We start from the raw sequence: 13,499 nt of genomic DNA on the forward strand, positions 1-13,499 counted from the left end.
CGCTTCAGCTCACTTCAGCCCGACACGGCTCGCGTTTCGACTACCAAAAACCAGCACGACTTAGCTCGTTTCAGCCCTGCTTAGCCCCTAAAACTCGCACCGTTTTGGAGTGGGGCTGAAGCGAGCCAAGCCGTGCCGACTGAGGCTGGGGGCGTGAGCAGACACTCCCCTGTGCACTGATTGGTGAGGAGGAGTGTCCTCACATGCCCACACACGCCCCGCGAGCGCGCTGGGATCTGTAAACACCGTAAACCCGGAAGGAGAAGAATTACGAATTACGAGAATTTCTGAAGCCTTATGCGCCTCGCCTCATCTATACGCTCTTGCCAGTATCTGTTGTCGCAAGCCACAGCACCAAGACCAGCAACACTAACGACTCCATGTCCTCCATGTTTATTGTTTACTATCCGGGTCGTGAGACTACCGCTTAAAAGATCACTGAATCAGTGACATACAGAGCATCGTGGACGAGTTTGCGGAGCGCAAGGCTCGTCGTATGCCCTTCAAATAATGCGCGCAGTAGGCTATTGATGTTTTATTATGAGCCATGTACAGTATGTCACCTAATGTTTTTTTGTTTCTGAGTTACATGTTCGTTTGAAGGACTTAATGTACAAAATAACATAGTTGCACCCCGTAGTGTTGAAATTGGTAAACACAGTGCATTCAGTGAGGTTTGCACCGCCCTCCTTTTATTTCTGACTCTTCCTGTCACCGTTGCAACCTCTGAGCGCTCATTCGTATGCCCTTCAAATAATGTGCGCAGTATAGGCTATTGATGTTTTATTATGAGCCATGTACAGTATCCTAATGTTTTTTGTTTCTGAGTTACATGTTCGTTTGAAGGACTTGATGTACTAAATAACATAGTTGCACCCGGTAGTGTTGAAATTGGTAAACACCGCAGTTGCGGACATTTTGTAGCCTAAAATGATGTTATGATAAGCTTTAATAAAGGGCCCGGTCATTTGCCCCGCCCCCGGCCCGGCTCTGACTTGTTCCGCCACTGTCACTGATGTCACTGTTTGCGCTGCTTAACGACATCACGTGACGTCCACCCACTTTCGCTAACTCCACCCAATGTGTCCACCCACTTCCAGCCAGCACGGTTCAGCGCGGTTGTAGTCGAAATGCAACTTCAATAGCCCCGCTCAGCTCGACTCAGCTCGACTCGGCACGGCTCAGCCGCGTTTGTAGTGGAAAAGCGGCACTAGGCTTAACATACTGTCATTATGTTCAGAGGCCCTTCAAACATGGTTTTCCCCAAAGCGTTTTAGCGTATCGGACCCGATCCGCTTGCTCTGCCTGCCGATACGCTTAGTCGCTTTAGTTAAAATCCGATACGCTAAGGGCCTCTGCATGCTCGTGCGACAAGGCTTTCGCAGATAGCTTTTCGCAGACAGTTGTAATTTATTGTTGAGCGGGGAGTAAAGGCATGCGCGATGTTATTCACCGGCACAACGCAAGGGGGCGCGAAGTCGCTAGGAGTAGTTGGTGGGTGTGGTTAGTGGAGTGTTTATCCTCCGGTTACTTATAATGACTAGAACTTTTTTTTTTATAATGACTAGAACTGGAGTCGAAGAGATGTACGTACTTCCTCAATCAACCGCTCTTCATGCTGCTCCATCTTCGCTCGTGTTTTTAAAAATGCCGGTCGTGAAAACAAAACAAACCAGGAAAGTAGGGAAGCGGAAGTGCGTGTACAGCGGATGTAGAGTGGACCAATCAGAGCCCTCTTGTCTGCGGCGCTGTCTGCGAGGCTTCTGCGGTGGTCACAATTTTTAGGAGGTGCGCGCAGAGCGTCTGCGAAGGTGGGGGGGCTACGCAGACACTGTCTGCGACGCTATCTGCGAGGACTGGGTTGTCAGCATAAATTGGCCTTCAGATTTATACCGATATGTTAAATTTCCTACCCACAAGTAACTAGATCCATAGGAGAGCAGATAACAGATCCATTTACATATTGACTGATATTTGTGTTAAACAAGCGCTCTTTTTTCCCCAATGTTTGTGTTGATTCTGTCAAAGTAATATGTCCGCATGGTATGATGTAAACAAACTCTAATCTGTTGGGTATGTCAAGATCACGTGTTCAAACCGTCCAATAAAAACATCGAAAGAAAACGTCAGACATCCCAGAATTTTCTGATTCATTATAAGCGATCTCATTGGCTGCCGATGTCGTCCCCGACCAGACGGACAAAGCCGACTGATTTTAATCACAAAAGTTTGACCTAGTCTGTTATCATTATGGCTTTGATCAAAGATGGGTTGACTAAACGCCAACAAACCCACGTGAGTGATGGCGCACAAAACCAGACGACTGTCACGACAACGAAACCGTCGTCAATTTTGATCACAGCGACTGGCTCGAAAAGCGTTCGCTGGACAATTTGATCCAGTGACAGCGAGACGGACTATGAGCGGGTCGCCCAGCATCGGGCCAAGCAAAAGCCGAGGAGAATGAATCTGGTTTAAAGGAGGAGAAAACTTAATTCATTAGTTTGGGTTTGCAGAAAGATTATGTCCTTATAAACACACTCATGAAGTGAAGTTGTCCAAATGTGTCAAATATTGCATAATTTCAAATAATCATCATAAGCATTTCTGGCAGTGTGATGTCACTGGGATCCATTTAACAAAAGGCGGCTCCGGATTATTCTTTTGTTAAAGGCTCACCGTGACATCACACTGCCAAATACGCTTATCATTATTATTCAAAATTATGCTACATTTGACACTTAAATTCTCTTCATGAATGTGTTTATGAGTACGGAATCTTTCTGCAAACTTAAATGTACGAATGAAGTTTTCTTTTCCTTTAAATATGTTTTAATCTCGTCCATTTAATAAAGTGCCAAAATTTAAACTTTATAATATGCAGTTGCTTTATTTTTCTTTTCAGTGTATCTTTAGTTATACATATATTACGGTAATTGCATCCGAAACATTCTAAATCATTAGTTATAGTAATACAGCGACTTATTTTAAGGTGGCAGGTCTTAGGTTCAGATCCCTTTGTGGTCAACAGGAGGTCATGATGATCGATTCTCTTCACTGGATTGCAGAAGATGGAGCAAACCACTGTTCATATTTTCCTGCACATTTTTGTTATAACACGACTTGATCAGAGATAATTAAGGGATCCCTGTAGATTTTCAGTCGATCATAGACCTCAGTAATCTATAACACAACAGTTTAACTTTAAGGTGAAATTTCAAATGTGTTTACATTAATACTGTTTAGGTCAGAAATCATTGAAACACTGGTAAAATCCATTCTATAATCAAGGATCTAAAACCTCTCAGACCTTGAAAATGCACCTGAGAGCATCGATTTTCAAAAGAGTTTCCGGGGGGCCACGCCCCCGCACCCCCCTAGTTTCGCTTCGTGCCTTCAGTGCTCATGTGATTATATGAGTGACCGTATCCTTCCTGGCAGCTCGAACCAATCTGTCCGTTTCCCTCTGACCTCTCTCATCAACAAGGCATTTGTTTCCACCCACAGAGCTGTTGCACGCTCGCTCACTCACTCGGTGTTTTTTTTTTCGCACCATCAGGGTTCCCACTGGTGCTCGTCACGCTCATCCTTGATGAACATAATCCATCAGTGACAAAGAGAAAATTACTAGCAGTTGTCACCGTGATGAATGTATTTATCATCGTTATCATTATCATAAGTCGTCCTTTCTAGAAATCCCTCCATGAATTTCTCCGTTTGCCAAAATCCAACCCCAGTGAAGAGACGACAGGAAGCCAGAGCGTAAACAAAGAGCGCTCGCTTGTGACCAATAAAAATCAGTTACATGTAATGACCAAACGAGCGTCAAGCTTTTGACCAATCGCAATCGGCCTGGTGTGGTGGTGTAATTATCTCTGCGTGAACCAAACGATGGCGCGCTCTAAGCTGAAGTTTTTTTGGGTGAGCTTGTTCAACCACTGAAGATGATTTCAGGGCTGAAACAGCCACCAGGGAGGCTCACTCATACCCCTTTTCCACCAAATCAGTTCCAGGGCTGGTTCGGGGCCGGTGCTGGTTCACAACTCGTTCAACTTGCGAGCCAGCTGAGAACCAGTTTGCTTTTCCATAGCTCGCGGTGCTAAGGGAAGCCACGTCATTACGTCACTGTATACGTCAGTTACAGTACGTCGCTGTATATGTCAGTTACGTCGCTACGTTTGCATAAACCTTGGCGCGAATATCGAAGCAAAAACAACACGGAAGAAGCAGCAGCAACAACAGCAATAATAATAATAATAATAATGGATGACTAAGCATTTGTACAGCTGCTGCTCCTCGTCGCTTAAAAATGGCGATCTTTCGCGGTCTTGTTATTGTTGTTGGTCTTAACAACTCCCCCCCCCGCTGACGTAAGCGGTTCTTTCCTCTGGCCCAGCAGAGAGTTGGTGCTAGCCTGGAACCGATTTTTCTGGCCCCAGAGCCAGTTCTTTGTCAGTGGAAACAGAAAACCCGGTTCCAAACTAAGCACTGGCCCCGAACCAGCCCTGGAACTGCTTTGGTGGAAAAGGGACATCAGAGCCCCGACCGGCCCTGAGCACATCGGACAGTGTCAGGAATACAGGGCTCGGTATTTAAAAAAAAAAAAGTGAAAGTGTGGTCAGCCAGTAAGCGACTGAAGGGAGATGTGTTTGAAGGGAGGCGTGTTGAGTCCCCGTGGCAAACATATGATGAAAAACACCATGCCGTTCTGTGTTCGTTTCGTAAATCAACGCAAAAAATTGGATTCCTTCACTGTCAGTTGGTCCGAGACTCTTTTCAACTCTGTTCAATTGTAAATCAAGTTTTGTGTTGAAGTGAAAGGTAAGGAGAGTCCTAATATCTCTTCTGAATAATTCCCTGCTAAAATATCCTTCAGTAAGCTCAAACTAAAGAGGTTTATTTGAGCTTGATGGTGCACAGCACGCCCAAAATCAGGTCTTTCTTATTAGAGGCTGGAGTGGAGCCTAAATGTTATCTGAAATGGAGAGGCTGAGCTGTATCTGTACAAAATATTTGAATTGTGCCAGTTTGGTTGGTATAAACTTGTATTAAGTGGGTAACTAAGAAAAAATCAGCCGATCCCTTGACGGCAGCACAATGCATCAAATCATACAGTTACAAATCAAGAGCTTCAGTTCAAGACGTTCACTTCAAACATCAGAATGGGAAAAGCTGTGATCTCAGAGGGTGACTTTCTCTGTGGCATGGGTGTCGGTTTGAGTATTTGAGAAACTGCTGATCTCCTGGGGTTTTCACAAACAGCAGTCTGTAGAGCTTACACAGAATGGTGTGAAAAACAAAAAACATTGAGTGAGCGACAGTTCTGTGGGTGGAAACAAACGCCTTGTTGATAAGAGAGGTCAGAGGAAAATGGCCAGTTGGTTTGAGCTGCCAGGAAGGATATAGCAACTCGTATAATCACTCTTTACAACTGTGGTGAGCAGAAAAGCATCTCATCATCATCATCAAATTTCCCCGGAGGCGTCGGAGACCGCCATGGGGTGCTACTGCTGGAATTGTCTATTCAGCAGTAGCTGGAAGTCTGTCCTATCCATCATCGCTTTCTGTGCTTGCTGTACATCGACAGCAAGCTCCTTCTCTACTCTATACCAAACGGCTTTCGGAGTTGAGCTATCGAAGAGGACCTGTTTTTGGAGGGCATTGTTGTCAAGCCTACATATATGTGCCAGGTATTTCAGGTACTGCATCACGCAAAAGTCTCAGATGGAATTTGTTTTTGTGATTTCACGTAATTTCTCATTAGAAATACGGAAGCTCCAGTCAACCTCTGTTCCTTCCTTCCTTCTCTGCTCGATCCGGAGCATTTTTCCTTTCAAACCCTCGCCGTACCATTTTCCTCAGGAAGCCATGCCAGATGACTTCCACCTTCTTCAACTCGTCCTCTGTCAGTTCCCATGCTTGAACACTATACAAAAGCCTTGACCGAATGCATGTGGTGAGGAATTTCACTCTTGTTTCTAGCCGTATCCGCTTATCGGTCAAGACATGCTTGAGATCGTTCCATTTTTGGTATGCTGCGGCAATTCAGGTATGTAAGGATTGAATAGTACTTTCCGAGTTGGTTATGGTGTATCCCAAATACTTGAAGCTTCTTACATTCTTTAGATTGTTGAGCCCGATACTCGCAAGGCTCGGCAATTCCATTAGATGTTCATCTACATTGAATACCATTGTTTCAGTCTTGGTGTATGAGATCTGCATCCCGAACCGTCTAAAGGTGCCATCATAGATGTTGAGCATGTCCTGCAGTTCCTCCTTTGATTTGGCGAATATGACCTGATCGTCAGCGTACAGTAGCTCAGTGACTAGTACATTGCCATGTGCTGATGCTTTCATCCGAAGCTCTCGGGGAGACAGCTCATTGGGTATATGATAATTGATCTTGATTCCTGCATCGGGGTTGGTCTTTATAATTTCACTCTTGGCAATTCTAACGACAAAGTCCATATAAACATTGAATATCATTGGGGATTCAAGAGCACCTTGTCTGCATCCCACAAGAGTCTCAAAGAAGTTAGCATGCAACAGAAGACCACACTGGGTTCCACTCCTGCAGCCAAGAACAGGTTCTGATTAAAGGAGAACTGAATTCATTGTTAAACTTGCTTTATTTCTTAATTAACGTGTTACGTTTTCGGTTTTAGTAACCTTATATCGTGACTCGTACTGGCAACTAATTGCAATTAAATATGATACTTATCGGCCTATTCGGTTTTTAGCCATGTTGAATTTAGTTCGTTTGGTCCACGGCAGGCGTCACTTATCCACGCGATCTTCACGAGACTTGTGCGAGACTTCGAAACGTGAAGTGTCAGCCAGGTGTCAGTGCCGCCATTTTGAAAACTCTTTTTTCCAAACGAAGTATTGCACAAAAACGAGTTGAAATGACGATTCCTGCCTACTTTTTTCAAACTTTCCTGATTGCTATCAAAACAAACAAAACTTCCAGTTTGATTACATCAGCATTCGACAAAGAGCGCGCGCGCATCTTTTGAAAACGTCGGCAGATGTTGGTCACTTTGACTTCTGCTGTACGTTTTACTTCCATCCTACGATGTCTCGCACAGGTCTCGGCGAATGTCGTTTACGGCCATTGCTTTGACATATGGACTGAGATATTACAGAGCATATTTCATACACTCATAACTTGCTATAGCAGCGACAAAATAGCGATCAAAAATGCATTCCTATATTTAATAAAATGAGAAATAGAATTTTGATGATAAATTTGTCTTCTGTTCTCCTTTAAAGGGGACAGTGAGTGTATGATGTGTCGATGAAGAAAAAGTTTGAGACGGGTTTAGAAGGGATCACTAATAGTGAATTTGCAAACGTCATTTGATTTCAAAACAAAAAACTGGATTCTGGGAAGGGTGAGTCGGCCCTTTAAGGTTTACTCAATGGTATTTTGGCCCACTGTGTGGCTCTCGAGAATAAATCTGCATTTGTAAACACACTGCACAAACCGGTTCTCTATTTGGAGAGAGATGTTAAGATTATATAAAGGAAAAAGATCCAGAGTGTGGAGGAAAAAAAAATAGGCTGCACATCCACAAAGACGTTTGCAAAACACCATGGACTGGCATGTTCCTGAACAGTCTGTGCTTATCTACAGTGGTGCTTGAAAGTTTGTGAACCCTTTAGAATTTTCTATATTTCTGCATAAATATGACCTAAAACATCATCAAATTTTCACACAAGTCCTAAAAGTAGATAAAGAGAACCCAGTTAAACAAATGAGACAAAAATATTATACTTGGTCATTTATTTATTGAGGAAAATGATCCAATATTACATATCTGTGATTGGCAAAAGTATGTGAACCTCTAGGATTAGCAGTTAATTTGAAGGTGAAATTAGAGTCAGGTGTTTTCAATCAATGGGATGACAATCAGGTGTGAGTGGGCACCCTGTTTTATTTAAAGAACAGGGATCTATCAAAGTCTGATCTTCACAACACGTTTGTGGAAGTGTATCATGACACAAACAAAGGAGATTTCTGAGGACCTCAGAAAAAGCGTTGTTGATGCTCATCAGGCTGGAAAAGGTTACAAAGCCATCTCTCAAGAGTTTGGACTCCACCAATCCACAGTCAGACAGATTGTGTACAAATGGAGGAAATTCAAGACCATTATTACCCTCCCCAGGAGTGGTCGACCAACAAGGATCACTCCAAGAGCAAGGCATGTAATAGTCGGCGAGGTCACAAAGGATCCCAGGGTATCTTCTAAGCAACTGAAGGCCTCTCTCACATTGGCTAATGTTAATGTTCAAAGACATGCAGTTAGGTTAATATGGGACGGCCTTGGGCTGAGGTGCCCCTGAGCGAGGCACCTAACTCCCAACTGCTCCCCGGGCGCTGTTAGCATGGCTGCCTACTGCTCTGGGTATGTGTGTGTGCGCTCATTGTTCATGTGTGTACACACGTGTGTTTTCACTGCTTCAGATGGGTTACATGCAGAGAGGAATTTCATAAGTGTGTGATGAATAAAGTTGTGCTTGCTTTTCTTTCTTTCATGAGTCCACCATCAGGAGAATACCGAATAACAATGGTGTGCATGGCAGGGTTGCAAGGAGAAAGCCACTGCTCTCCAAAAAGAACATTGCTGCTCGTCTGCAGTTTGCTGAAGATCACGTGGACAAGCCAGAAGGCTGTTGGAAAAATGTTTTGTGGACAAATGAGACCAAAATAAAACTTTTTGGTTTAAATGAGAAGCGTTATGTTTGGAGAAAGGAAAACACTGCATTCCAGCATAAGAACCTTATCCCATCTGTGAAACATGGTGGTGGTAGTATCATGGTTTGGGCCTGTTTTGCTGCATCTGGGCCAGGATGGCTTGCCATCATTGATGGAACAATGAATTCTGAATTATACCAGCGAATTCTAAAGGAAAATGTCAGGACATCTGTCCATGAACTGAATCTCAAGAGAAGGTGGGTCATGCAGCAAGACAACGACCCTAAGCACACAAGTCGTTCTACCAAAGAATGGTTAAAGAAGAATAAAGTTAATGTTTTGGAATGGCCAAGTCAAAGTCCTGACCTTAATCCAATGGAAATGTTGTGGAAGGACCTGAAGTGAGCAGTTCATGTGAGGAAACCCACCAACATCCCAGAGTTGAAGCTGTTCTGTACGGAGGAATGGGCTAAAATTCCTCCAAGCCGGTGTGCAGGACTGATCAACAGTTACCGCAAACGTTTAGTTGCAGTTATTGCTGCACAAGGGGGGTCACACCAGATACTGAAAGCAAAGGTTCACATACTTTTGCCACTCACAGATATGTAATATTGGATCATTTTCCTCAATAAATAAATGACCAAGTCTAATATTTTTGTCTCATTTGTTTAACTGGGTTCTCTTTCTCTACTTTTAGGACTTGTGTGAAAATCTGATGATGTTTTGGGTCATATTTATGCAGAAATATAGAAAATTCTCGACTCGAAAGTGTCATCACCGAATCAGCGCTTGGCGAACCATATCATGCCATGTTTCCCTCTGTCTTGCCAAGACCCAGATGTCTGCAGGGGTGAGATCAAAGTTCTTGAGGAATGTTTTCCTCTGACCTCCCCGGGCTTTCTTTCCCACGATCCTTCCACTGAGGCTGAGCTCTTCAAGTGCTTGTTTTCTCACACAGTGACCAAGAAACTTGAGCTGCCGTTGATCAATCGTACGGAGTAGCTCGCGCTCCATACCGACCCGTCGGAGGACCTCTTTGTTTGTAACATGGTCCACGTATGAAATGCGGAGCATCCTGCGGTAAAACCACATCTCTGCTGCGGTTTTACCGCAGGATGCTCCGCATTTCAGAAAATTCTAAAGGGTTCACAAACTTTCAAGCACCACCATATAGTGTCCTTGGTGAGCTGCCTCTTTGCTCTGCAGTCTCACGTGATTCTGTTTTTGTGGTGTTAATGTCGTTGGTGCTTCTTTGCAGGTCAATCACACCATCATGCTAAGCACCTTGGGAGATTCCAGTTACAGATTTGGTGCTACGTATGTCGGGACCAAGCAGACAGGACCTGCAGAGGTAAAATTTAAAATGTGTACGATGTTCATCTTTTTTGATTTCGTAGTGTTTTAGTTTGCAACAAAAAAAGGCACAATTTAGTTTAACATTTTAACAAGATACTAAATGTAGGTCATGGCATAGTTTGTTCGTAGGATGATTTTTTTTTTTTTTTTTTTTCCGTTCTCAATTTATCATCGCACATTCTCCAGTGAATTGCATTGGGTTAATTTGTTGGAATGGGATGCAGTGTTCTCTATGGCTATCGTTTCTCGTGGTATTATTGTCAGATTACATATTGCACATTTAAGATGTGAGTAATGTCTCATCTCATCTCATTATCTCTAGCCGCTTTATCCTTCTACAGGGTCGCAGGCAAGCTGGAGCCTATCCCAGCTGACTACGGGCGAAAGGCGGGGTACACCCTGGACAAGTCGCCAGGTCATCACAGGGCTAACACAGACACAGACAACCATTCACACTCACACCTACGGTCAATTTAGAGTCACCAGTTAACCTAACCTGCATGTCTTTGGACTGTGGGGGAAACCGGAGCACCCGGAGGAAACCCACGCGAACACAGGGAGAACATGCAAACTCCACACAGAAAGGCCCTCGCCGGCCATGGGGCTCGAACCCAGGACCTTCTTGCTGTGAGGCAACAGTGCTAACCACTACACCACCGTGCCGCCCCTGTGAGTAATGTATATGGAGAAACTTATTTAAACCCCATTTATGCATTAACCCTTTGATGCAAAACATGGGTCAAAAGTGACCCGGCTGAGTTTTTATCTTCGATATCTTTGCAATAAATTAATTCCATCATTCAGTATTCAAGGTATTCCTCAATTAACTTGTTTTTGATCATCATACATCCTTATTTTATTTTTTCCTTTCTTACTTTTTGAATAAAAACCCTTTTTGTATCACTACCCTTCTAATGCACAACATGGGTCAAAAACGACCTGCATTCATTTTCCAGGTTATTTCATGTATGGCTGAGTGTTTCTATGATATACTTTTGAAATAAATTCATTTTGTCATTTACTTTTCCAAATATGCAGTAAATATCTTTTTTGTTTAGCACAAATCATTGTTTTTATTTTTCCTTTTAAGTTATGAACAAGCACAGCTTTTGTAATTCTACATCAAGTTTACACACATGGGTCAGAACCGACCCGCATGCATTTACTCCAGCGTTTGGTGGGAACTGTGAATTGTGCTTGTGTCAGACATTTCACAGCTCAGCACAGCGCCCTTTGCCCATCTAATACATGGAAGTAACGTTTTTCAATTGTTCTAACATTACCTTAGAAAAAAATGGATTATGTTTAGGTTCCCTTGAGAGTGAGTAGATTACTTGTCAGAAAGTTACGAGTAATTACTATTAGCTACCGAGCTGTTGACATATTCTACTTTATTTAGCTAATTTTACTGTAGTTGGCTTAGCTAACGACATAGTTAATAAATAAATAACTGGCCCCATTCACTGCTAAAGTAATTACTTGAAACAAATTATTATTATTATAGTATTAAGACATTTAATTTTAAATCACACTTGGATGACCCGTGTGTAGTAATATAAAAAGTATTTTTGTTCATAAAGTAGGAAAGAAAAAATTAAATTAATGATTTGTGGTAATTAAAAACAAGATATTTAAAGAATACTTGGAATATTCAATCATAAAATAAATTGATTTTAAAAGATAGAGCAAAGAAAAACTCAGTCAGCATGAAATAACCTGGAAAATGAATGCGGGTCATTTTTGACCCATGTTGTGCATTAGAAGGGGTGGGCATGTGTTTTGCATCAAAGGGTTAAACAGATTGATGTAAGAACTTTAAGACCATGACTTGCCACATTAAACTAAATTGTGCATGTGTTTTGCTATTATTTGATGCGCAAAAATAAAACACTCTCCCTACCACACATCCTCATTCGCCAGTTGTTGATGTATCTGCCAGTTCTAGGCTACATTTACCGTATCTCGGACAATTGTAATTCTGTTTGCATGAGCGGTCAAATAACCCTTGTATGGATTGGTAAATCTGGTATACATTATTTTACCTTGTATTTGTTGAGCAGTCTATAACTGTTTTAATTGATCTTGGGCAGATCATCCAGCTTTTTCCTTCTGAGCTGTATGAACACACACCCGATCTTTTGGAATCAGATTTAAAGTGAATGTAATGCCCCTAAACCCCACTTTTTTTTCCTTATACAAAGCAACAATCATTATGTTGATTGACCATGTGTTTTCGAACCATAGCTGATCCAAAAGGCCATAAATTGATAGAAAATCATTAAAGGAAATACGTAGAACCATGGCCTCACTTTTTGTTTATAAATGCCTTGAGACCTCAAGAATGGCACAGCGTTAGCAATAAATCTAATATAGTCATTTTTACAAGTAAAGCGATTCATGTAGGTAGCGGTCTGAGTGAATGACCTTGACCTCTGTGATGTCACCGCAGGAAGTCTATCGGCCTGATCGCCATTTGCGCTATACTAAAACACAGAGCTGACTGCAACTCCGATCCTGCATTTTGAGCTAATTTATCGGCATGCCACGTAGACGTGTTGCTGGCGGGTACAGCAACACAACAGAAGGTGGCTTTACATTGCATTCATGGCCCAAGAATGCTCAAACTGCAAAGATTTGGACGCATTTTGCGAGAAGTTCACGGGCACATCGGGCGGCTATGAAGTGGTCTCTCCTCTGCTCTGCACATTTTACTGAAGACTCGTACGAGACCTCTGATCTGTTGAGGAGCGTTGGCTATAAGCCCGTATTGAAAGAGGGTGCAGTACCAACAGTTAAAGGAAAAGAAAAGGAAAAGTTGTTCTTTTTTTTAATTAAGAGGAAAGTAAGTTTAGTTGCACCAGGAGTGTGAGCTGAGAGTTGCTGCTAAAACCCGGGACGGGACATATTTGGTCTACAGCTGTCATAGGCCTCGGCCTTAAATCCGGTTCCTGCTGTGACGTCACCCACTCAGGGCTGGCTGGCTCAGCAGGGCAGCTCAAATGCCAACTTTGAGGTCGATTTTTAACTCTCAAAATGATATTTTTTTATTCCCATTTATGCAGCATACAAGAGTCAAGGATGGCGATACTATCCACTCAGAAATGTATTTAAAAATAAAGATTCTGCGTATCTCCTCTAAGTTCAGCCGATTTTCACAGAATCTGCCAAGACTGAACCGGAAGATCCTGAAGGGGTGTGTAACAAAGATCCAGGTATCGATTTCGTTCATGTGCGCAGCAGTGATTAGACCAGTCTCGAAGTGGAATCATGTTTTGGAGAGAATTCTGATAGTGATTGGGATTCTTGTATGTCGGGTGAAGGAGCAGATGATGATGATCAAGGATATTCCGGAGTAAATGGTTATCTTTTCGAGCCCCCAAGACGAGAAACAGATGTCAGTTTACGACAGTCCCACTCCACGCTGATAGTGCACCACCAGCCAGAG

The 13,499-nt window shown here is 42.8% G+C and overlaps 1 protein-coding gene across 2 annotated transcripts in view; it reads left to right on the top strand.

The window, feature by feature from the left end:
- tomm40l (translocase of outer mitochondrial membrane 40 homolog, like) overlaps positions 1-13,499 on the top strand; it is a 42,064-nt gene that overhangs the window by 7,506 nt on the left and 21,059 nt on the right. For both annotated transcript variants that reach the window (XM_060904885.1, XM_060904884.1), the window contains one exon: positions 9,957-10,049. In XM_060904885.1, the coding sequence (XP_060760868.1) occupies positions 9,957-10,049 (93 nt within the window). The remainder of the gene's footprint in view (positions 1-9,956; positions 10,050-13,499) is intronic.

The sequence above is a fragment of the Neoarius graeffei genome, chromosome 22, assembly GCF_027579695.1.
Source record: "Neoarius graeffei isolate fNeoGra1 chromosome 22, fNeoGra1.pri, whole genome shotgun sequence".
Taxonomy (NCBI): domain Eukaryota; kingdom Metazoa; phylum Chordata; class Actinopteri; order Siluriformes; family Ariidae; genus Neoarius; species Neoarius graeffei.